At 43.2% G+C, this 24,114-nt stretch overlaps 1 protein-coding gene across 1 annotated transcript in view; it reads left to right on the top strand.

Annotated features, from left to right (window-relative positions):
* Window positions 1-382: 382 nt before the first annotated feature.
* Window positions 383-24,114, top strand: part of HDX (highly divergent homeobox) — a 50,102-nt gene continuing 26,370 nt past the window's right edge. The window contains 5 exon segments of the mRNA XM_048514147.1: window positions 383-529; window positions 4,165-4,551; window positions 4,553-5,284; window positions 11,201-11,254; window positions 20,609-20,755. Coding sequence (XP_048370104.1) covers window positions 383-529; window positions 4,165-4,551; window positions 4,553-5,284; window positions 11,201-11,254; window positions 20,609-20,755 — 1,467 coding nt within the window.

The following is a 24,114-nucleotide window of genomic DNA, read 5'->3' as shown; positions in this document are numbered from 1 at the left end:
GAGGTGACGATGTCTCCTCTGGGATATCCCGCTACAAATGAGAATGAATCCCTAGAACTCAGTGATAGTAGACCAGGCATTTGACGTTCCTCTCATCCAGGGTTAAGAATGTATCATTTCCATTGCAGTCCCTTGACTGCTGTATCTGGAGTGGGACATTCTTGGGCGTGCCCCAGTTTGTGGCCATTTACTTTATTAGAACTGGGTAGAAGCTAAGCAAAACGATAAGGGTTGAACTGGAATATTCAGAGCTGAGTTTGCTGTAGTCTTTTGTTTATTTGAATAAATGAGAACCTGTTTGGGTTTTTCCCCCCCCAAATTCAAATAAAATCTGCAAGTCTTAAATTATTCCAATTTTCAGAGTATCTTCTTTTATTTTTAGATGAATCTGCGTTCTGTATTTACTGCAGAACAACAAAGGATATTGCAGCGTTATTATGAAAATGGAATGACAAATCAGAGTAAAAATTGCTTTCAGCTCATATTACAGTGTGCACAAGAAACTAAGCTGGACTTCAGTGTAGTCAGGGTAAGTACTGAGGTCTTCCATGCTCAAATTTACATAACAGTATAACCAATACCCTTGTTTGCATATTTATTTACAGGGTATGGAGCCACTAAGAAACTGAAAACTTCATTCCCTTAATGTGTGCTTTGTTTTTTTTCTATTGATCACTCTTTTTCTAACCTATTGGCAGCTCTTTGTAGTTTTCCTCGTTGCTTGAGATAGTGCTTTTAAGTGCTTTCATTTTGTCCAGGCATCATAAATCTCTTTAACATCTGGAGTCAGGGTCTTTTGTGGAAAATCTGGCTTTTGTGCCCCCTGGAGAATTTTACTGCAAATTCAGTTTGGGGGCTTGTTTTGTTTTTGTTTTTTTAAAACTAGATTGTCTGAAGTGCTTGACACTCAAATGTGCATTTTAAACATTGGAGTTATATACCCTTTTTTTAAAAAAGAGTAGCTTGAATGTAACCATCATTATTCAGGAATACTGGACATGGCCCACCCACCGTAGCTGGGGGAGGGAGGGGTGCCATGCAAGGGAAGGGGAGTGAGTGAGGGGAGTGAGTGAAGGGTGGCATGCAAGGGAGGAGCGGGAGGGGCCCAGCATCTGGACATGGCCCACCCATCTGAGCAGAGGGAGGGGAAGGGGAGGGAGGGATGGCATGCAAGGGAGGGGAGGGAAAAGGAGGGGGCCCGGCATCTGGCCCTGGCCCACCCACCCTAGTGGAAGGTGAGGGAGGGGTGACATGCAAGGGAGGGAAGGGGAAAGGGCCCGGCATTTGGACCTGGCCCACCCACCCTAGTGGAGGGAGGGGGGAGTGAGTGAGTGAGGGGTGGTATGCAAGGGACGGGGGAGGGGTTTAGGCCCTCTTCCCTTCCATCCCTTGCATGCCACCCCACACTCCCTCCCTCCCCTTCCCTTGCATGCCACCCTTCCTTTTCCCCCTCCCTCTACTAGGGTGAGTGGGCCATGTCCAGTAGTGGCGCTACTGTAGCAACTCCACTTAAAGGCAGCCTTTGTGTAATCGGTGAAATGAGTGTTGGTTTGCATTTGGATGTTGATGAAACATGCAAAACAATGTAGGCACTATGATTCACGTTTTGTCGGGAATAAAATGTGGCAGGTGTCATCTATCTAAAGATAGTGCTTTCCTTCACAAAATGAGGGAAAAAGACAACTTTGGTAAGGAGAACATAGGGAATTGAAGGATGATTTAGAGGATCTCAAACAGGCTTGGAAATAAGGAAGAATCTCACAGCCTGAGATCTTCCTCTTACAATTATGGGTCATGTGTTGCTGCTGTTCTCATGGGCATTCAGGTACATGTGGCATTGAAGGTTTGCTAACTCTTGTGGGTGGGTGGAGGCAGTCTCTGAGACTGAAAGAAGTAGTCTGGGAATCTGACATGTTTTGCTAGTCTTTAGGCTGCTTATTTGGAGGAGTTGCTTGATATTGCTGCCCGCAAGATACAGAGGCCCTGCTTGATGGCAAAACCAGGAAATGGTGATCCTTCTGCAGAACGACTCCTCATTTGTCATCTGTTGTCTGTGTGCATTGCTGAGGCTTGTGTATGTGTGTGGGGGGATATTTGTGTGTTTTAAAAAGAAATCCCAGTAGAGGGATTCAAAGGAAGCTTTCACAAGCCTTCCTCCCCCCCCCCCTCCCCCGCGGTGTGAAATAATTTGGACCAAAAACATACGGTAGTTATTGAATAAGATCCTCTTTCAATAGTGGGTGCAAAACTGCAATTGTTGCTGGCATTCTCGTACTTCGAGTACTCAAGAACATTTAGTAAATTAGTTGCCTCTTTGTTGCCCCGGATGACTTGTGTTGCCCAAATACAAAGTGCGTGCTTTGCCTATTGGACTGTTATCTTTCACTGTGCATCCTTTAAAAAAGCGCATGTGATCAGAAAGGTCGTGGTCCATTCATGTGAGTGTTAATGGAGCAAGTGACCCAAAATAAAAGCATCCTGTGTAGCAGTGTGTGCTGTGTGTATTTAATATTGAGGTTCTGTACCTTTCTTCAAACTTATCAGCAGCTTTAGTGATTCTGAGTACAGAGTAAAGAAGCATTGCCGATGCACAATTGACAAGGATTTTCAAAATGTGATAGGCATATTGGTAGGTACGTTTTGTTTTTGGAAGAAGCAGGTCATTTCTACAAAGCTATTACATTTACTTTACAACAGATAGTGGGGGCCTGTACTGAGGACACATAGTAAAAGTGCCTCTTGGTATGAACCACAGAATTGCCATTTAGAAAGAACCTTGTCCTTTTAAACTTTTTTTTTCAATACTTCTTATCTAATCAGTGTATACTGTGGAAAACTGTTCTGCAAGCCCAAGTGTGATTTATATTGGTTCCATGAAGAAATAAATTCAGTTGCATGGATAAGTTCCTTTCGCAACATTTGTGAGAAAAAGGAGGAAAGAAAGCAAGGCCGGGTGACTGAGCAACCGCTAGCTAGCTAGCTAGCTATTTATTTATTTATTTATTTATTCATTCATTCATTCATTTCATTTCATTTTTATACCGCCCTCCCCCTATGGGATTAAGAGGGGGTGAAAAACAATGAGAACAACCCAGGGGAATGAATTAGAATTAGGATTTTGGTGGAATTCCATGCCAGACTGTTGCAATAGTGGATCAGATGAAAGCCCCGCCCCCCGCCCCCCAATTCACAAAGTATCAAATTGAATTGGGGGAAATAAATACCCAGTGCTTCATTCATTCCTCTCCCCACTTCCCCAAGAAACTTGAAGTTAAAATCAAAAAGTTTATTGAGCCACTGATATATTGTGGACCATTTTATGGTAAAAGTTAGAAGATTAGAATCTCTGAAACTTGAAAAAAATGTGACACTGGGAAGCAAATGAAACTTAAGGGAATTGATTCTTTTTTAATAAATATCACTTCATTTCTTTTCCCTATGGAAAAAGATTTTTGAATTTCCACCCTATGTGTTTTAAAATGTGTAGTTCATAATATGCTTGTGTTAAATTACTACTATTATTATTAGTTATCATTTCATTTCAAGGGCCCCCCCTTACCTGTATGGGCTCAGGGCAAAGTCGAACAATGCAGTTCAATAAGGCTTTATAATTCACGTAGGTATTGGTTGAGCAGGGTATTTAAGTTCGTTTGATTCAGAAAGTTCTAGAGCAAACCATATCACAAATTGCTTAGCTTTCCCCCACTCTCTCTAGGATTGCCAGTGGCTTAGCAAAACGGAGAGGCTGGTCTGATTTTTTGCTTTTTTCACAAAAATTGTTTTTAAGAATGTATCTTAGTTTTTAAGAATGTGGTTGAAAAGCTGTCCCTGCCCTACGGGAAAGAGCTAGAAAGCTGATGGTCCATGCTATTTGGCATCCAGAATGATAAAAGAGTTCACCCTATCCCTTTACAGGAAAAAAAATTGATAGAATGATTCTAGATAAGACCCTTGGTGGGATCTTTCTCTCCGGTTACTCAGTTATCGGCAAAGTATAGAACGGATGAATGTAAGTGGAGATTAATGGTAGAGTTCACTTCTGCTTCTGGTCCATGCCATTTGTTCAGTCCTTGTGCTCCAAAGTTCTCTGTGGTCCTTGAGTGTTGATTTAAATGAATTTGGACAAGACCTTTTTTGCTCATGAACCCTTTTGTGTCTTTACAGACCTGGGTTGGCAACAAAAGAAGAAAGATGAGCAGCAAGAGCATTGTGGATTCTGGAGGGACTCCATCGGGGACTGTCGGCAGCACCCTGACCATGCCCTCGGAAGTGGCCGTCCGAAATGTCGTCAGCATTGCTCGCTCCCAAAGCCAGCAATCATCTTGGACATCCTCCAACAACGACGTCATAGTAACTGGTATATACAACCCAGCCAGTTCCTCTGGCAGACTGGTGTCCGCAAAACAGACAAATGCTTTGATGTTTGCTATGCATAAAAGCCTTCTTCCAAGAGACACCGGGAAAAGTGACCTTAGTAAATTTCAGCGACAGCACATCGCCAGGTTCGAGCAAGCACCCCACTGTAAGAATGCCTCGCTCTTCCTAGGGGAAAAAAACAATTATCTTGTCGAGGCAAACCAGTGTGTTGAATTCGGCAAACTCCATTTATAATCACACTAAGAAAAGCTACGGTGGTTCTTCGGTTCAGACCGCGGAGTTGGTTTTACCTCAGAAGCCTGTGTTGTGCCATAGGCCGTGTAAAGTGGAGCAGATGGGGTGTCAAAGGCTGCAGAAACCAGAGCATCCGATCCTCGCCTCGCACATCGGATCTGGACAAAGGGCTAATATTAGGGACCCTTCCTGCAGCACGCACAACTTGGAAATCCGTGAGGTTTTCTCCTTGGCAGTTACTGATCAACCTCAGCGAATCCTGGGTGGCAGCGCACAGAAGTCATCTTCAGGAGAAGGCAGTTGTCTGTCCATTGCCATGGAAACGGGGGACGTCGATGATGAATATGCCAGAGAAGAAGAGTTGGCCTCAATGGGTGCTCAGATGCACAATTACTCAAGGTTAAGTGGCTCGTCTTTCCGAGCAGAGCATCCAAGCACAGGTTTGTCTGGGTCAGGAAGAAGCGTCCGCTGCAGTTCGCATGTGGTCAATACCCGGGACCTGCATGACAATATTATGTATCACAACAGAGGCTACCACTTGCCTCCACGAACCTCCTTACACACTACATCCAGTACACTGTACAGCAGTTCTTATCCATCAAGAAGCAACCTTTCTTCTCATTTTGCAGCATCGAATCAGCTAAGACTGTCTCAAAACCAAAACAATTACCAGGTAACTAATGCTGTGTTTATGTTATAAAATGTGGGATTTTTAAGGGCATGGCCTTCCTTTTGTTGTCAGAAGCACAAGTTATTTATTGTCAACTCACTGCACGGAAGTTGGCTTACATGTTGATTACACCGAAAATGGCTCTTGCCCATTGTTAACTGTTCATGTATTCCTCTCCACATTCCTGGCCATCCAATCTTACGTATCACTCCATGCAGCTACCAGATTTTTCACAGTGCATTGGAACCAGCAATAGGATCTTTCTGTCTGCATTACTTTTTTTTAAATTCCATCCTTCCTGTGAAGAGCTCAGGGTGCATGGTTTTTCCTTCCCCTTTTTACCCCGCAACAACCCTGCATGGTAGGTTCAACTGAGAAATTGACTGGCCCAAGATCACCAAGTGAGCTTTCATAACAAAGTGGACATTTCAGTGTGAGTCTCCCAAATTCCAGCCCCACACCATCGAGCCTCTCAGGGATGAGCTTTAGAATAATCTTAATTGTTCACAGTCTCCCAGTGGATCAACATCTGTCTTTGTTTTTCTGTTGCTAACTTAGGTACAGCATGAAACCTATTTTTTTCCTTAGGAACAAGTGCTATGCATAGAGCTTTGAGCTTGTAGAAAGAAGCAGTGAAGATGGTGCCTGATGTGGATGATGTTACCCATCTATAAGGGTGCCAGTTGCTGAATATTTATCTCTGGGATATGTGATGTGCTGTGGTTAATATTACTTGATTGTTGCCCAAATTATTCATAGATCAGAATAATAGAATTTAAATTGATGGGCCATTATCCCTGTATACAAACAAGTAATGCCTCACTGGTATGCAAGCTCTTTTTACTACAAATCCTGAGTATGAATCAATATGCACTTTTATTACCAGTGAACAGTGGTAGGATTCAAATAATTTAACAACCGGTTCCGAAAGGACTCAATGGTGGGATTACAACCATTCTCTGAATTAGACAAAAAATTAGCTACCGGTTCTACTGAGTAGGTACAAATAGGCTGAATCCCACCACTGCCAGTGAACTTCGATTGGCTATTTGGTTAGCAGCCAGTCAAAATGACCAAGGTTTTTAAAATTGTTCATATAAATCTAGAGAGCCAGTGTGGTGTAGTGGTTAAGAGCAGGTGCATTCTAATCTGCAGAACCAGGTTTGATTCCCTGCTCTGCCACTTGAGCTGTGGGGGCTTATCTGGTGAACCAGATTAGTTTGTGCACCCCAACACATGCCAGCTGGGTGACCTTGGGCTAGTCACAGCTTCTCGGAGCATTCTCAGCCCCACACAGGGTGTTGTTGTGAGGGGGGAAGGGAAAGGAGATTGTAAGCCCCTTTGAGTCTCCTTACAGGAGGGAAAGGGGGGGATATAAATCCAGACTCCTCCTCCTTCTCCTCTCCTAATTTGGTAGTGCATCTATTTAATAAAATCCATTTTTAATGTTACAGAGGGTCAGTAAAATTGCATTTCGAAGCCAGTGTTTCAAAATTAACAAAACCAGGTGTAGGAATTAATCTTGCAATCCCTCCACCCCCAGCTGCAAATTAGTTGGTTCAAGATTCCTTGGTTTATGGAGAGGGTAAGCTGTATGTAATCACACAAATTTTGCTTTGGAAGTCATTTGACTTTTTATTGAGAAGATGGGTAACTATCTTGAAAGATTAGGGTCTGTAATAGATGTTGTCATCAGGTTTATTTTATTCAAAAATAACAGAATCACAGGCTACAAGTTTAATGAGCATGTACAGGACAAAACCAAGCTCACAGCCTCAATGTATTTCCATATTCATTTTTAAAGGAACTGTTTAATTTCTGACTCTACAGCTTAAATAAAAAAACTGGGTAAAAGTCTCACTCGGAGGCCCACCTGTCTGGTATTGAAACAACTGCATTTCAGATTTCTAAAGCAGGTTTTCATTCCAAATTATTAGGTCTATTTCTCCTGTGTGTGGCTGCCACCTCGTCCTTTTTAGACTCTGTCTCGTTCCCAGGCACTTGTTTAATAAAAGAGTAAAACCTGTGGGGTATATTTTGTAATGCTGATAGGCCAATTATGGGTTATTTTTTCCGCTTTGAAAATCAGAACAATTGCAATCTCTTTGCTTGATTATGAGAAGCCATTGACTGAGGACAGGGGCTCATTTTTTTTTCCTTGGCAGTTTTAATGTAACTAAATTTGATTATAGACTAGCAAATTGTTAATGGCTTTCATTGCGGGTAGAAACATTTGCACGGAGAAACTGTACTGATGCAGGACTGGTGCTTCCAGAAATGTCTCGTGTGTGTGTGTGTGTGGAACGAAGACGTTATGTCTTAAAATCGTGGTATTTTTTATTGAAATCATGTGATTCCACACGTACCAGGCCTGTGGGTTTGGAAAGTAGTGGCCTGCTCACTTTCAAAAGCAAGCCCTGCTTCTGTGGTATCTAGTTGTGACATTACTATCAAGCAAGGTGTTGTGAGAGAGGTGGCCATGACAACTAAGTGGCGCCCACGCACTGAAATTCCTGACATGCTTGCTGTCAGGAAGCCACAGCAGGTTCTCATTGGTGGCTTGTGCCGACCCTGGGACAAACTATTTTGCCCTCCTACCCATCCACATCTACTGGCTGCAAGGCATCCAGGTTATTCAGAAAGGATTGTTACACCGTTATGATGAGCAGTTTAATCTCAAGATTGGTTAAAAAGAGCCCTGTACCAAGTACAGGGGTGGGGGATCCTCCACTTTGTGCTTCCAGCACCATCCAGCTGGCTGGTGGAGGCCCTACTAGGCATAAAATGAGGCCCAGGCCTCAATTTTGCCTTCACGATGATGCCACATCTGGAAGTGATGTTATTGCGTGGCCGCGGTGGATGGAGACTGTGCTGCAGGCAGGCAGGGCGTGGTCAGGTATCCAGCCCTCATTATGGGTCAAGCAGGAGGCCAGGTAACAAGCCAGCTTGGAGAAGATACAGTTTCCCAAATGGGCCCAAGGCAGGAGGCAGGCAAAAGTGTAGTCAGAAAGCAATCCAATGGGTCAAGGCAGGCAGCAGGCAAGAGTCAGTCCGCAGGTTGTGGTACAGGAGAACCGATAAGGAGGCTGGGAATCAGCGATAAACCAGGCACGCGGATGCAACAGGTAGCGCACTTGTTGCACCCGGGCAGAACCAAGCTCAAGGCAAGGTTTATATACAGATCCTTGTTCATGGGGCTGGGATTCCGCGAGGAGTTAATCCCCATCAGATGCAGACACTTCTATCTTCCCATATCTTGCTGCAATACGAGCACTTCTCCTTTGCTCCTGCAGCAGTTGCCTCTGCTTCTGCCTCCTGTGCACAGCCGAGTCATTACTGGGTTCCCTAGGGCACTTCCACCTGCATGGCATCAGGCAGGGAAGGGCTGGGGAGTTGGCTCTACTGCCTGGCCTTCCTCAGGAGCAGCTAACTCTGGCTGCACCATGTCGTCAAGTTCTGCATCAGTCCTCTGTGTCCTAGTAAGTACCCAGGGGCTGGCTCATGACAAAGACACTCTGGCATTTGGGCAAAACTCTATGGGCGAAACAGCTTCTACAATAGAGTTTTGGCCAAATACCAGAGGGTTTCCCTTGTTGGTGGTGATGTAATGATGTCATTTCCGGAAATAATGTCATAATACCAGCTACATCACTCTGTCTAATTAAAAACACATTTTTAAAGAAGGGGGCGTGTTCAGAAATTGCTTTACTGGTGGATTGGGGAACCTTGATGAATTCCAGTTACTTTTCTCCAGCTTCCCCACATTTTCTTTTCTTCTTGTGGTTTTGTAGAGCATTGAGATCTTGTTGACTGAGCTTTCTTGCCATACATTGAAGAGGCAACATAACGGTGATAGAGTTCATGATGAAGGCTGGCAGAAAGAAATGGGAAGAATTTTTTCTCTTTTAGAACAATTATGGGCAGAGGGCATGGGCCAGATTGGGTCGATGGTTGTCCAATTGACAAATGGAAACTGGAGCTTAGCAAGAACTTGTGAGTGGTAACCCTTGATTCATAAAACCACATTGATTACCCTTTATGAATCCTTGAATAATTTCCTTTCCCAATCCAAGATAAAGATAGTTTATTTTTTCTTTTAAAGTAAGTGTTGCAATCTAGGGGGAACAAAACTCTCATCTCCACCTAGAGTTATAAAGCCATGGAGAATAAAATTGGGAAATTTAGGAAAAAATGTATTTTTCCCCCGACCGGACTTTTATTTTTTTTTCAAATAGAAAAACTGGGAAATTTTTTGACAACACTCAATGTTTTACTTGTTGAAAATGTGTACCGTGGGAACAATTTACATGTTAAGACAACTACTACAGTACTTTCGAGGCTAATCCTGTTATGCTGGAGATGTAAGCAACATCTTGTTAAGGCTTCGTTTATTGTTTGAGTGTGAATAATTTTTGCAACAGTTATTATGCTATAAAGTGCTTGATAATAGATCGTTAGAGTTAAGGGTTTTAAGTGTCACAAGATCTTGTTTGCATCAGGGTATCTTGATGGTCCTGTTGGGACCATATATAATGGTTTCTATTCTCAAAATGCTTTTTTCTTTTGCACACTACAAGACTTGTTTTTTAATTTCAACTTCTATTTTTCTCTCTACTTCTCCCATGTAAAAAACTATGTTACGTGTGCTATGATGGCACAAAGTGCAGCAGTTTATCACTGCTGGGCATATTTCCAATTTTGTTTGTAGAATGCTGAAGCATTTTTTTTTACTTTTAAATTCCCTGAATATTCCAGATAGCACAATTTAATATTCAGTCAATCAATATTTATCACAATCGAAAGATTGGTTAACATCAGTTTAACAGCACACATTCCATGCAAATATAAAATAAACATTAAAAATCCATGATTAAAATTATTGTGCTGTAATTACATATGCAGTTATTCAAACCTTTTATTTATGTACTTATTCGATTTATGTCCTGTCCTACCTCGACAACATTGGGCTCAGGACAGCGTACAACATATGTAAGAACAATATACTAATGCAATAACAGGCTATAACGATGCCAATTCTCAATAAAATATACAATATAGGATGGCAAAGAATGAAACTTTTTTTCTGCTTTCTTATAGAAAGGTCTCAGCCCAGAATTTGGCTACTTTTGAGGTGGTCTCATTGAGCAGTCTGCAAGGAAGCATACAGTCTTTTCCAGATTTTCTGGAGTAGCCACTCAATAGGCTAAGTTACACGTTTTGCAGAGTTAAAACAGTGTTTACGCTTGACAGGAAAGCAAGAATTGCACATCCCGTTTTTAAAAAAACAGTTAAAAATTTGGTGCTAGGTGGTTGTAGGAGCTTCGAAGTAAGGTTTGCATGAGCGCCTTGACGCCAAGCTGCATTCTCTCGTGGCTGGCTCTTGAAGATGCCAGCCACAGATGGCAGGCGAACGCCAGGGAGAGTATCGCTGCTAGAACACGGCCATACAGCCCGAAAACCACAATAGCAACTCCAAGTGATCTCGCCGCTGGCTCAAATTAATCCTTCTTCGACAATAAATTAAAAATTCCCTTATGGCCTTATAATTTCTCCGTTTACTTCTTTGTCCCTTCTCCAAAATCTTCCTCTTCCGGGGTTTTGTAAATCCTCAGTGGCTTGAAAAATTTTCATTCCTTCTCAGGTGAGGCTTGTAGGGGAGTGGTGATGGTGGAGAGGGCTCCTTTGATTAATTTACAAAGTCATCCTTTTCTGCACAGTTAGGTAATCTCCTGGGTTAGTGGAGACCCTTACCATCTGTGGGTGGCCTGGCTTTGCCACTGTCAAAGTTGGCACAGGGGCTACCACTTGACTGTCGGGTATAGTATTAGCATAGATGTATTATGCACCAGCTGTGCTTCATAAACTGCAGGTTTTGCCTCTTGAGTCTGCTTGATCCTAAAATTCTTTTTCCTTTCACAGATTTCAGGAAACCTTACTGTGCCTTGGATTACGGGGTGTTCCCGAAAAAGAGCAGTAAGTACTATACGTTGAGGCAACAAGAGGTCCACCATTGCAGCATTTGAATTATTCTAGTTACTGTTCTTAAACTGTTTTGGTTGTATATGTTTTTGACTTAAAGGAAATAATTTCTCCACTTGGCTTCTTTGGCGTGACTTTAAAAAGGGCATTGAAAACATTGCCATTTTTTCTAAGCATTGTCGGCTGGGCTTTCAATGGCCCGGAATCGCACTTGGCAGCTGTGTGGTTTCCGGTTGTAGCAAACGATATTCTAGCAGCATTCTCCCCTGATGTTTCGCCTGCATCTGTGGCTGGCATCTTCAGAGGATCTGATCCTCTGAAGATGCCAGCCACAGATGCAGGTGAAACATCAGGGGAGAATGCTGCTAGAACACGGCCATACAGCCCGGAAACCACACAGCACCCCATTATTTTCTAAGATTGTTAACCACTGATAGGTTCGTGCTTTTTGCATGCTACATTGTATTTGTTATTTCGTGTACTGAAGTTTGCATTGCATTGTCTTTATCATCAATAAAATTGGTAGCAAGTCTGTTTTAAGTTACTTTTGTAGCCTGCAGGCCTATCTTTGAAACACATGCCAGTACCAATGGTAGTACAGTAGTCTTCTATATACAGGAATTCCCTAAAAATCATACCTGTTGAAGTTCTATTGATAGCTAGTTATGTCTTGGCGCAGTTTTCATAGTCAGTTTAAGTAATAGCATGTCAGAAAACCTGTAAAACTACAGTCAAGGACCTGGTCTTTGTAAAATGGATGGAAATATGTTCTCAGTTGTCAAATACTTCTGCTTATGGGTTGATGTCAGTGAACACAACGAGAACTCAGTGGAGTGAAAAACAGCTTTGCACAGCTCTTTAGAACTGTAGAATAAGCCTTTTTTTAAAAAAAAGAAAAAGATAAGCATTGCTAATGGAAGCATAAGGACAGCTCTAATTGATAGTTCTCAAAATAAAACCTTCATATTCAAAATTTATAGTCCATTTCAGCTAACTGGAGAGAGTTCTTCTCTTATATTCTCCAGGCTTTTAAATAGTTTTGCCTTCTCTTTTGCTTTCTCATTAAATTAATTTACAGAGGCTGAAATCCAGGGTGTCTGGCACATAACAGGAAGGAAAATGCAGTGACAGAGAACTGTAAATCTCGTAGCTTTGCAATGATTCTAAGTCTAACCTGGAAATCAACAGTGCCCAGATTCTTCTCAATGTAGTCGTTTAACTATCTTACTGTTAATTTGTGATGGTGTTAAATTGCTTGACTCCATGCAGCTGAAGAGGCTTTCGAAGCCATTTTACACCTGTTCATAGACTGTAGTCTAACAAATGGCGTAATTTCTAGATATTCGTATAATCTCTCCATTTGCACAGAGAAGTTGTATTCAAATGAGGTTTGAGAAAGGTGATGAAGTAATTTGTAAATCTCCTCGGTTATGGCAGGAAAACAAAATACTTTGCTTGGTTTTGTAACCCAGAACAATTTTGGATGCCTTGAGCTACCGAGAAAATTGGCCCAAATCTGAAAGAATTTGGAGATGTTCCAGTGCACAGTTCGATCGAAGAAAAACAGTATTTTAAGCAACTAAATGGTAAAATCCTGGTTTTCAAAGTGGACAGCAGAAGTACAGGAAGTTTTTTTAGCAGGGAGGTAACTTCCTCTAGTTCTGTGGTGGCGAACCTTTGGCACTCCAGATGTTATGGACTACAATTCCCATCAGCCCCTGCCAGCATGGCCAATTGGCAGGGACTGATGGGAATTGTAGTCCATAACATCTGGAGTGCCAAAGGTTCGCCACCACTGCTCTAGCTCCATCTAGATTGGTGTACATTGTCTGAGTCAGAATATGTCATGCTTCTCTCTCTCTCTCTCTCTCTCTCTCTCTCTCTCTCTCTCTCTCTCTCTCTCTCTCTCTCTCTCTCTCTCTCTCTTCTCTATATATATATATCTCTATATATATATATATATATATATATATATATATATATATATATATATATATGAGAACCCTGGTCATATCTCTCTCTCTCTCTCTCTCTCTCTCTCTCCATCCATCCATCCATCCATCCATCCATCCATCCATCCATCCATCCATCCATCCATCCATCCATCCATCCATCCATCTAATCCATCCATCCATCCATCCATCCATCCATCCATCTAATCCATCCATCCATCCATCCATCCATCCATCCATCTAATCCATCCATCCATCCATCCATCCATCTAATCCATCCATCCATCCATCCATCCATCCATCCATCCATCCATCCATCCATCCATCCATCCAATCCATCCAATCCATCCAGTGGTGGTAGTCCATCTATCTATCTATCTATCTATTCATTATCTGTATCTGTCTGGCCTATCTTATCTATCTATCTATCTATCTGTCATTCTATCTATCTATCTATCTATCTATCTATCTATCTATCTATCTATCTATCTATCTATCTATCTATCTATCTATCTATCTATCTATCTATCTATCTATCTATCTATCTATCTATCTATCTATCTATCTGATTAATGAGACTCCCTTCCCCAAATGGGCTCTGGGAGTTGTACAGCATCCAACATAATAAATACAATAAAATCTCATGAAGTTCATACACTTCAGTGAGATGGCACCATAAAACCATTTAAGGGACTGGTAATAAAAACCATATCTACAACCCCATTCAGGCTGGTCTAGAAAGGAAGGACTGGGAAAATTAAAAGGAAAAACAGCAAGGGGAAGCCAAACAGTTGAGATACCGCTGCTGTCCTCAACCATACAGCTTTGTCTTGCAGGCCCTGTGGAACTGTACCAGAATCCAACCCACCTGGTTCTCACTGATACAGCAGAAAAATTTGAGCCATGATTCAACCCCCTTTTTGCTGAGTGACTGGTTTGAGGGCCAGTGTAGCAATCCTCTTTGTTTATGAGAACATGAATCCTCATGGATCTCAGTAAGGGTCCATCTAGGGTCCATTCAGTTTGCAACAGAGTCCAAGAAACCCACCAACAAGGCCTAAGCTGTTCTTTGTCCTCAGCATTTGATATTCAGGATTTTTAAATAATGTTCATTTTATACCCCACTACTCTCCCCACTGGGGCCCCCAAATGCCTACATCATTCTCCTGTCCTCTGTTTGACTCTCATAACAACCCCATGAGATCGGCTAGGCTGAGAGTATATAACTGGCTCAAGGTCGCCCATTGAGCTTCCAGGGAAGAGTGGGAGTTTGAACCGGGGTCTTCCAGATCCTAGTCGGATACTCTAACTGTACCACATTGACTCTTGAAGGTTCCTTTTACAGGGCAATCCTAAGAAAACTTTCCTGACATTAAACCTCACTGAATAGACCAGTTTTTGGAGCGTTCTCTTTGTTCTTCTGTTCAGTGGCCTTGGGTAGACTGTGACTGTATGACTTTGCCTATCTCTTTTTTTATAACTGCCCAGACTAATGGCCAACACATTTTGTCCAGCGAACCCTGTAATTCTTGCATTGTGTGAAGAAGTACAATCTTTTTGTCTGCCAGTGTGACTGAATGATCCTGTTGTGTTGCCAGTGTGACTGAAGATCCTGAGCTCTAGCATTTATGAGAGGGGGTGAAAAATGTCATATTATATATTTTCTACCTCATTCATAATTCTATATATCTCTGTTACATGGTGTAAAGGTTATGGTTTTAAGTGCCCTTTAAGCAGAGGTAGTTCGACCCGAGGGATCTCTATTCAGACCTTTTGCAGATGGTAGTTTGCCAACTTCCAAGTGGGTTCCAGAGTTCTCCTAGAATAACAGCTGATAGAAATAAATTCCCATGGAGAAAATGGCACCTTCGACAGTACACTAATTGTCGAAGGTTTTCACTGCCAGATTCAACTGGTTGATGTGTGTTTTGGGGGCTGTGCGGCCGTGGTCTGTTCCTAACATTTTGCTTGCATCTGTGGCCAGCATCTTTAGAGGTGTACTACGCCCAGACACAGGATTTGCATTCATTAATACTGTTGCTACTGCAGGGAATGCAAATGCGAATATGAATGTAAATGGACTGCTATACAATGCAGTCAGCTACACCTTTGCATAGCAAGTTCCACCCAAAACACTTACTGATTGGTTCCCCACCCTGGGACATGGACAATATATACCCCACTAAACATTCCCTTCTCAATGGACACAGTGTATAATACACTTTTCTCTTTGATACACCTCTGAAGATGCCGGCCACAGAAGCAGGAGAAACGTTAGGAACAAGATCTACCAAACCACGGCCACACAGCCCGGAAAGCCCACAACAACCAGTCTAGACCTTAGATTCTAAGTGAAATTCCTCCTTACATTCCCCACCTCCACAGGTACCAATCCAAAATCTCTAAGAATTTCCCAGACCAGAGTTAGAACCGTAACTTACAGACTGAAGCCAGTGGGTTTTCTAAATGTAGTTATTACATATAAGACATAAAGGAAAGAAGAATTTAAAAGTAACTTCTATTTACTACCAGCGGTAGAAGAAATAAGGTCGTTCTGATCTCTGGCTTCCTGGTCTACTGATCTCCTTGTCAGCCAGGACTTACCCTGCAGACTGTCACTTTGCACGGTCTGGAGCTCAGAAGCAGGTACACAGAAGTTGTGGACTTGTGGAGTGGTTGATTCACCACTGATCCTTTCCCTGTCCTCAGTTGAAATGACATGAGGAAAAGCAGCCCCCTGCTACTTTGGAGGAAGTTTCTGCAACTCTCCTAATGAGGCCTTCATTGGGCCAGAATCATGCACAGAACTAGCTCTAGACTGGTTTCGCAGCTGGCACGAGCCCTGCTAACCTAGCTTTGTGCCTCCTCTCAGGCATCCCAACGCAAGCTTGCTATCTCCACAGTTCCTGCTTGATGGAGGCAGACCTTGGTGGGCTCTTGGGCTGGATCCTGGGCTGGTGCTTAGTTGCCTCAGGATCTAGATGGAGAGAGGGAAGTTCTGGTACAAGAAACTCAACTGCAGGGGCCACCTTTGGAACAGAACCAACTCCCTGAGCTTGCTGCTCTCCGCCCAGGTAGAGGGGTTAACTCCTTCCTGAGAAGTTCTTGGCAATATGGGGATAGAGCATGGAGAGCGTTGGGTTTGGGGAGGGGAGGAATCTCAGTGGAGCATAATGCTATACCAGTGGTGGCGAACCTTTGGCACTCCAGATGTTATGGACTCCCAATTGGCCATGCTGGCAGGGGCTGATGGGAATTGTAGTCCATAACATCTGGAGTCCCAAAGGTTCGCCACCACGGTGCTATACAATCCATCCTCCAAAGCATCCGTTTTCTCCAGGGGAACTGATCTCTGTTGTCTGGAGAACAGTTGTAATGCCAGGAGATCTCCACCTCCCACCTGGAGGTTGGCAGCCTTACCTCCAGGTCATATTTCTTTCCTGGCTTCCCAGAGTCAGCTCAGTGGGGGTTATGGCAGAGGCTCAGTGGTGATGCTTAAACCCATTCGGAAATAATGCACAGCTTTTGCTGGGCCCACCAAGGTATAACATTTTAGTGTCAACTTCTGAGCTCACAAACAGTTAACAGACAAACCACTGAGGTGAAAATTGATCTTCACTCACTCTCGGTTCTCACCGTTTAGACGTGACCTCTTCTCAGTGACCTTTTCTCAGAGACGTTTCACTCTGAAACTGGGCTTTGAGACACCCACAGTCTGCATTCACAGTGATACCCTGGCTTTATCATAATAGTCAGACTCTTAGACTTCCAAAGTCTCCTGAGAAAAATGCCCCTCTGTAAGTGCAGATCATCTCCCCAGACATTCACCGATTTAGCCTGCTTGCACTTAGAAGGGGCTCTTAGAACTAGATAGTCTCCTGAGATGGGTTCTGTTCTAACACTGTGGAGACTCAGACCCTATCTCCTGTGATCTCCCAGAGTGATTTTCTCTCTTTCTCCACTCCACTCCCCCACCCCACCCCCACTATCTTGCAACCTCAGTCATTCATGGGCCCTGATCTGTTGTGAGCTGTTCTGTGCACACATACCCAAACCAGAATACAGAGACTGGTGATTGACAGAAAGGGTCAGGACCTCAGGTCATACATCACACATAGTCCCTCGGTTATCTTTTGAGGTGGATTAGGCTAAGTTGTACCCTGACCTGGACAGCCCAATTGTGGCAGCCGTCGGAAGCTAAGAAGGGTTAAGTCCTGGTCAGTATTTGTATGGAAGATCACCAAGGAAGCCCAACATTGCTATGCAGAGGCAGGCATTAGCAAGCCACCTCTGGGCATGCTTTGGAAAACTTCAATTGGCTGTGACTTGATGACAAATAAATAAATAAAATAGTACGCTGGGCCCCACTTCCTTGATTTTTGCTTACAACGTGTGTGTGGTGGATGATGAGCCCTTTAGGGAGGGATGGGAGGGTAGAAATTAAAAAAAATAATAATGTATTGTCGGAGGCTTTCATAGCTGGATTCAACTGGTGGTGGTGGGTTTTCCGGGCTGTGTGGCCATGGTTTGGTAGATCTTGTTCCTAATTTTTCGCCTGCATCTGTGGCTGGCATCTTCAGAGGTGTATCACAGAGGGAAGTCTGTTATAAGAGAAGTCTGGACACAGTGTATAACAGACTTCTCTCCATGATACACCTCTGAAGATGCCAGCCACAGATGCAGGCGAAACATTAGGAACAAGATTGACCAGACCACAGCCACACAGCCCGGAAAACCCACCACCAGTTAAATAAATAAATATTGATTTCTGGCTTCTTGTTTCTCCATGACGGATCTAAAATAGGGTTTCTTCACCTTTTGAAGAGGTTCAGGATGCTTTGAGAGCAGAAGCTGCTAAACAGATCAGAAATTGCCTAGGAATCCAATGAAAGCTGCTTTGAGTTTTCAGATAATGTAGTAATATATTCGGGGGGGGGGGGGGATTTGTCCCTATAAAGGCAGCAAAAAGCTTCCTGAGGCAGTGATGCGATCTGCATGCCCCAGGACCACTCTCCCTGACAGTTTGGAAAGACTTTGCATTAGAAACTGACCCTTCCTCCTCTAGATCAGAGAATCTAAAAAGTGGAGAATTTCTTACACGCAGTGGAGAAGTTCATAAAGTAGAATGCCACCTTTAACCGAATCTGTGCAATTATGCTAAGATAAGAATACCCCAAAGATCTCTGTTCTTTTTCTGTTAGAGGGGGGAAAAATCCTTTCTCTGCTAACTGAGAGGGGCACTCCTGGAAAGAGTAATATAGCTTACTTTGGTGATAGTTGCCTGGACAAGCTGTGCCGGAATCGATTCTCTCAACTTGCATTTCTCTGTCAGTGAGGCAGCGCAAGAGTTGCATGTTGAGACTTTCAACCAAATGGACTTTTGACTATTGGAAAAGATAAGCAGCTATAAAGAAGGGATATCATAAGAGTATGTTTGCGTTGCTGGTGTCCTCCACCGGATCTTCCCTGGCTCAAAAGTGTCTTGTTTTTCTGTCCTTCATCACGTCGAAGGACCCCTTTAAAAGTCACTCACGTGAGGATATATTTTTGCACAACTCCTCCTGGGCTGTCTCAAAGAGCTGGGGCTCCTTGCAGGAGGCACTCGTCCAAAGCTGAGAAGCGGCACATGTTGACCTTCACACATGAGAAACCATGTGCAGTCTTGAGTATGACAAAGATGCAGCCTCTGCTTCGCCAGAAGGGCTGCTTTTTATAGTGAACTAATTGGAGCTCTTCCCTAGAAAGTCGTCTGACAGGCTGTCCTTCAGGATGGGCAGACCATGATGGATGAATTCAACACCAGGCAGATGTGAATGATTTAGCAAGCAGCGTTGTTTTAAAGGGCAAAGCGCAAGCTTCCGACGGCTTGCGTTCTTGGTCAGTGTGGTCTTCCTTCGTGAACTACCTGTTTCCTAATGTGTGGTGGGTGACCATCTAACCCCCAACTTAAATTCCCATTTGCTAGTTTTGGTGGAGTCTTTTGGGAGTTCGGATAAGCTTAGATGTAACAGGAAAGGCCAAGGGCAGCTGCAGTGGAAACAGGCAGAAGCCTGAGAACTAATAATGGCTTGGGGCATGGTGGAAACTCACACCGTCTGGGACACCAAGGTCCATGAGGTGGGGGTTTGTGTGGTTCTCATGCTCACTGGTTTCCATAGTTTCAGTCTTCTCTTTTTGGTACAGGAAGAAATAGTATTCATTGCATTGCCTTGTATGGGGAAAAAATGCAAGGCCTGTAGTTGAGAAAATCACCAGTGGGAGACACGCACACACAAGATGATCGCTGCTAGATCAGATCAGAGTTCTAATCCAGTATTTTGTTTATTGCAGTGGCCAACCAGATGCCCTAGGGAACCCACGAACAGCACGAGAATGTTGCCCCCCCCCCACCTCATAAGAACATAAGAACAAGTCAGCTGGATCAGACCAGAGTCCATCTAGTCCAGCTCTCTGCTACTCGCAGTTGCCCACCAGGTGCCTTTGGGAGCTCACATGCAGGAGGTGAAAGCAATGGCCTTCTGCAGCGGTTGCTCCCGAGCACCTGGACTGTTAAGGCATTTGCAATCTCAGATTGCAACCTCCTGCCAGCAAATTTATTTTTTGAATTCACAGGTTCCATTGCATAATATATCCTGCAGCAGTAAAGAAGGCCCATTTCAGAACCATTGCGTAAGAATATCCCTTTGTTTACATAATAGGTAAAGAGACCTAAGCGTAGAGAGGTGTTTTGTTGGCTGCTCTTCTGTTCTGCAGTCTTCTTGAAACTGTGCAAGTTTCAAGCCTGAACATCTACACACAATGTGTAGTAGTAATCTACATCCCATCAATCCTTCTTTGCAAAGTCAAGGCAGACCCTTGAATGCACCAGTTAATTCTGCAAACAGCAGGGATTTCAGTTCACAGAATGTGACTTCCCTCCCCTCTCCTGATGCAGCTCAACATATTAACCGGAATGCTGCTTTTTGAAGGGGTGGTGAGGACAGGAGCTTCCCAAGAACAGCATGATCTGAGAGTTGGGGGGCTGTAGTGGAAGGGGAAAAGTGGGTCTAAATTGCCTCCCTTCCATCAGTGAAACTGCTCCATCGGCCCCAAGGCATAGTGCATAGCTGCAACACACTGCTTCGCTTGTCCTGCTGGATATGGCAGTTTTTAATGCAGGTGGCCTGACCTCCACATTATCACAAGCCTAGTGTATATTGAACTTCCAGTTTTTTCATCGTGTCCGTACAGTAGAATTTTTACAAGAGTAAACCAAATCAAGCCTACATTGGAATGGGCTGCCTTTGTTGTGTTTGCCTTGTTTTGCTTCCCAACAGTGTTAAGAATGCCTTAGTTTTCCATGTCTGTTTTTATTGCCACTTGTCTGTTTTCGAGACCCGTGTGCTTATTTTTGCAGCTACAGGACCGCACACAATTCAGTGACCGGGATTTAGCGACCCTCAAGAAATACTGGGACAAGGGGATGACCAGCCTCGGCTCAGTTTGCAGAGAAAAAATTGAAGCGGTTGCTGCGGAATTAAATGTTGACTGTGAAATTGTGCGGGTAAGGAACTCTTGGGTTTTTTGTTGCTGAAGCAAAAATAGCCCGGATGAAACCTCTCTTAAAAATTGCATGAGGTTGACTGAAATAGATTGCACGTGTTACATAAATGGCTACGTTAGGAAATGCTCTCTTGCTCTGTTTCATGTCTATTTATATCTAAACTCCCTCAGGTGAGGCATGTATCGATTGGCAGCCCAAACTGGATGGTTGGTGCTCCAATTGGGCTGAGATTTATATTGGTTTTTATACAAGCAAGGGCTGAAGAGGAATAACTGTTCTACTTGGTCAGCATGTAAAGTACCTTTAACCAGAAAGGAGCTGAACCATTCTTCATAATGGAAGGACAGAGAACAGAGAAAGGAGAGGATCTGGTGTTTACTGCCCGGCATTTCAAGTTGAAAGTTTTTCAAACCAGATGAGGAGATCCTGGAATTTAGGAGACTGATCAGTGGTGGCGAACCAATTGGCCATGCTGTCTGATGGGAATTGTAGTCCATAACATCTGGAATGCCAAAGGTTCGCTACCATGGGCCTAGGTAGCCTGTTGTAAGATGGGGGCTTATATAGGCCCCTTCCATACATACAGAATAATGCACTTTCAATGCACTTTCAGTCCACTTTGCAGCTGGACTTTACTGTGCAGAATAGCAAAATCCACTTGCAAACAATTGTGAAAGTGGATTGAAAGTGCATTATTCTGCAGGTGCGGAAGGGGCCATAGATTCATACGTGGATGAAGAGCCGTTTTGTATTGTGTAATGTCTAGGGGCAAAGAACCTGGTTCAAATCTCTTCTCAGTCATAAACTTGTAAGATGGCCTCAAACAAATTACAATCCCAGCTCACACAGTCAGCAGTCTTCATTATGAAATACTTTGTAAGGGCTGCTGATGTAGCGCATTTGAAAGACTTTGAATATTTTTGGAATGTTATACCAGTGAAAGCTGTTTATTGTTGGGTTCTTTTGTGTACTGGAGGAAAGAATCAAAAGGACACAGAAATAATTTCCTGAAGTGGAAGATTGCTTTTTAGTTTCCAAATATATATACAGGAATGAATATTCAAAGTTGGATGTATTTGGTACCATTCCTGCTTTTAAACCTGCACCAAAGGCCAAATTCTGTTCTCAGAAGTGATTGAGCGAGTAAACCTGATGTTGTCTTTACGCCATGTATTCTGTATCAGATATTCAGGTTTTCAAAAGGTATTCTGGACAACTGGAATGCCACTTTTATTCTTTTATCCACTTTATCTATAGACCACCTTTCTTGCTGATTAGAAAATACAAAAAGCAGTCAACCAGACAGCATAAGGCAGCCGATAAACAGGAGATAGGACTAGAATTAAAGAATTAAAAAGCAATGCAAACTTTCTATCATAAACCATACAGAAATTAGGTTAAAAAGGTAGTGCTGTAAAAGCAAGATGATACATGCCATAAAAAAGTGGAGGGAGAAGAGGATTGTAAGGAGATCAGAAGTGATTCACTTCTGTAGAAATACAAACCAATTTAGGCCCATTGAGTTAAGCAGGACTATAAACGCAAGTAGATTACAAATGAGAAGGAAAAAGAAGATATATGCATAAAATGCAGTTTCGATTCAGGAGCACCGGAAGACTGAGTTTATATTTGGCATTTCATTCTTTAGCTCTGCCCGTGCAATTCCAAACTGTGGAAGACTGCAAGACTGGTGGCCTGCACCTTTATGTTTGGTGTTCAAATAACGTTGTCAAAATCTGTCTTTTGCATGTGTGAAACAGACATCAAAGTTGCCCCAGAGAGTGTTTGTGGATCACGTGGCCTGCATTTAAACACAGTGTATGGCAGTGGTGGCGAACCTTTGGCGCTACAGATGTTATTGACTACAGTTCCCATCAGCCCCTGCCAGCATGGACAATTGGCCATGCTGGCAGGGGCTGATGGGAATTGTAGTCAATAACATCTGGAGTGCCAAAGGTTCGCCACCACGGGTGTATGGGATCTAGTTACTCACCTACTTACTTCATTTTCCTGCACCCATCCCAGGCAGCTTTTGTCCATGTAGGTCCCACAGTATCCAGGATAGCTTTTTTTTTTTTTTTTGGTGGGGGAGTTGTCAATGGGAGACTTCCTTTGGTTTTTCACCAGCAGAAAAGCAGGACGGATCCAACCCAATGTTTTCAGTGGAAGGCACAGTTTCAGGTACTTGTACATGTATACGTTTGAAAAATAGCTGCAGTTCCTGACACCATTCCAGATATTGGGTTTGAAACGCATTGTCGTCAAACTGAGAAAAGATTGGAACAATGTGAATGACAGGAATCAAGGAATAAAAGTAAGCAACAAAGATGCTTTTTTTCAGGAAAAAATAACCCTAAGCAGAGCCAGCATGGTGTAGTGGTTAAGAGCAGTCAACTCTAATCTGGAGAACTGGGTTTGATTCTCCACTTCTCCACATGAAGCCTGCTGGGTGACCTTGGGCCAGTCACAGTTCTCTTAGAACTCACTCAGCCCCACGTACCTCACAAGGTGTCCGTTGTGGGAAGAGAAAGGGAAGGAATTTGTAAGCCTTTTTGAGATTCCTTATGGTTGAGAAAAGTGTAGTATAAATCTAAACTCTTCTTCTACATGCATGGCTAAAAATTTTGCAAAGCCCTCTAACTGGTATAGATGCCTAAAGTTACATGGAGTTCCAGAATGGTAGGTTTGTTAGTCTGTTGCAGCAAAATTAAAGGCATCCAATGGCATCCAACTTTTCTCAACCATAAGGAATCTCAAAGAGGCTTACAAACTCCTTCCCTTTCTCTTGCCACAACAGAAGGTAGGCAGAAGTGTTGTAATTCAAAAGTGTACAGTAATACAATATTTTGTTTGTTGATAAAATTGTCTTTCTCCTGGATGGTGGGGGCCGTCTTGTGGGTTGTTCACCACCACTCGTCAATGAGGCAGGAAGAAACTTCTTTGGTCACTTCCTGTAGTTGGTCGGTGGCCATTTTAATCCCAGTATCTGACTAGGCCGAGTCATGCTCCACAGCACAGAAATAACATACAATGAACAACTACAACAGGAAATCAGACATGGAAGGGACCAAAGTACATAATCTAATGAACGATAGCCTCATTGACGAGTAGTGGTGAACAACCCACAAGACGGCCCCCGACCACCCAGGAGAAGACCCCTTCACGGTGAGTATCCAATGAGTCGTTTTTTGCTGCAGAAGCAGTTTTATCAGCTCTTCTGGCTTCAGCTTAAATTCGACTTCGACCTTTTGGGAATGCCTCAGGCCCTAAATGCATTTCATTGTATATGGAAAGCAGAAAGCACTGAGCTTAAAAATAATCTTCGTCTTCTGAGATTAAATATCTAAAGTGGACTGCAT

This window comes from Sphaerodactylus townsendi, linkage group LG13 (genome assembly GCF_021028975.2).
Source record: "Sphaerodactylus townsendi isolate TG3544 linkage group LG13, MPM_Stown_v2.3, whole genome shotgun sequence".
Lineage (NCBI taxonomy): Eukaryota > Metazoa > Chordata > Lepidosauria > Squamata > Sphaerodactylidae > Sphaerodactylus > Sphaerodactylus townsendi.
This window is presented reverse-complemented; position numbering and strand designations above follow the sequence as displayed.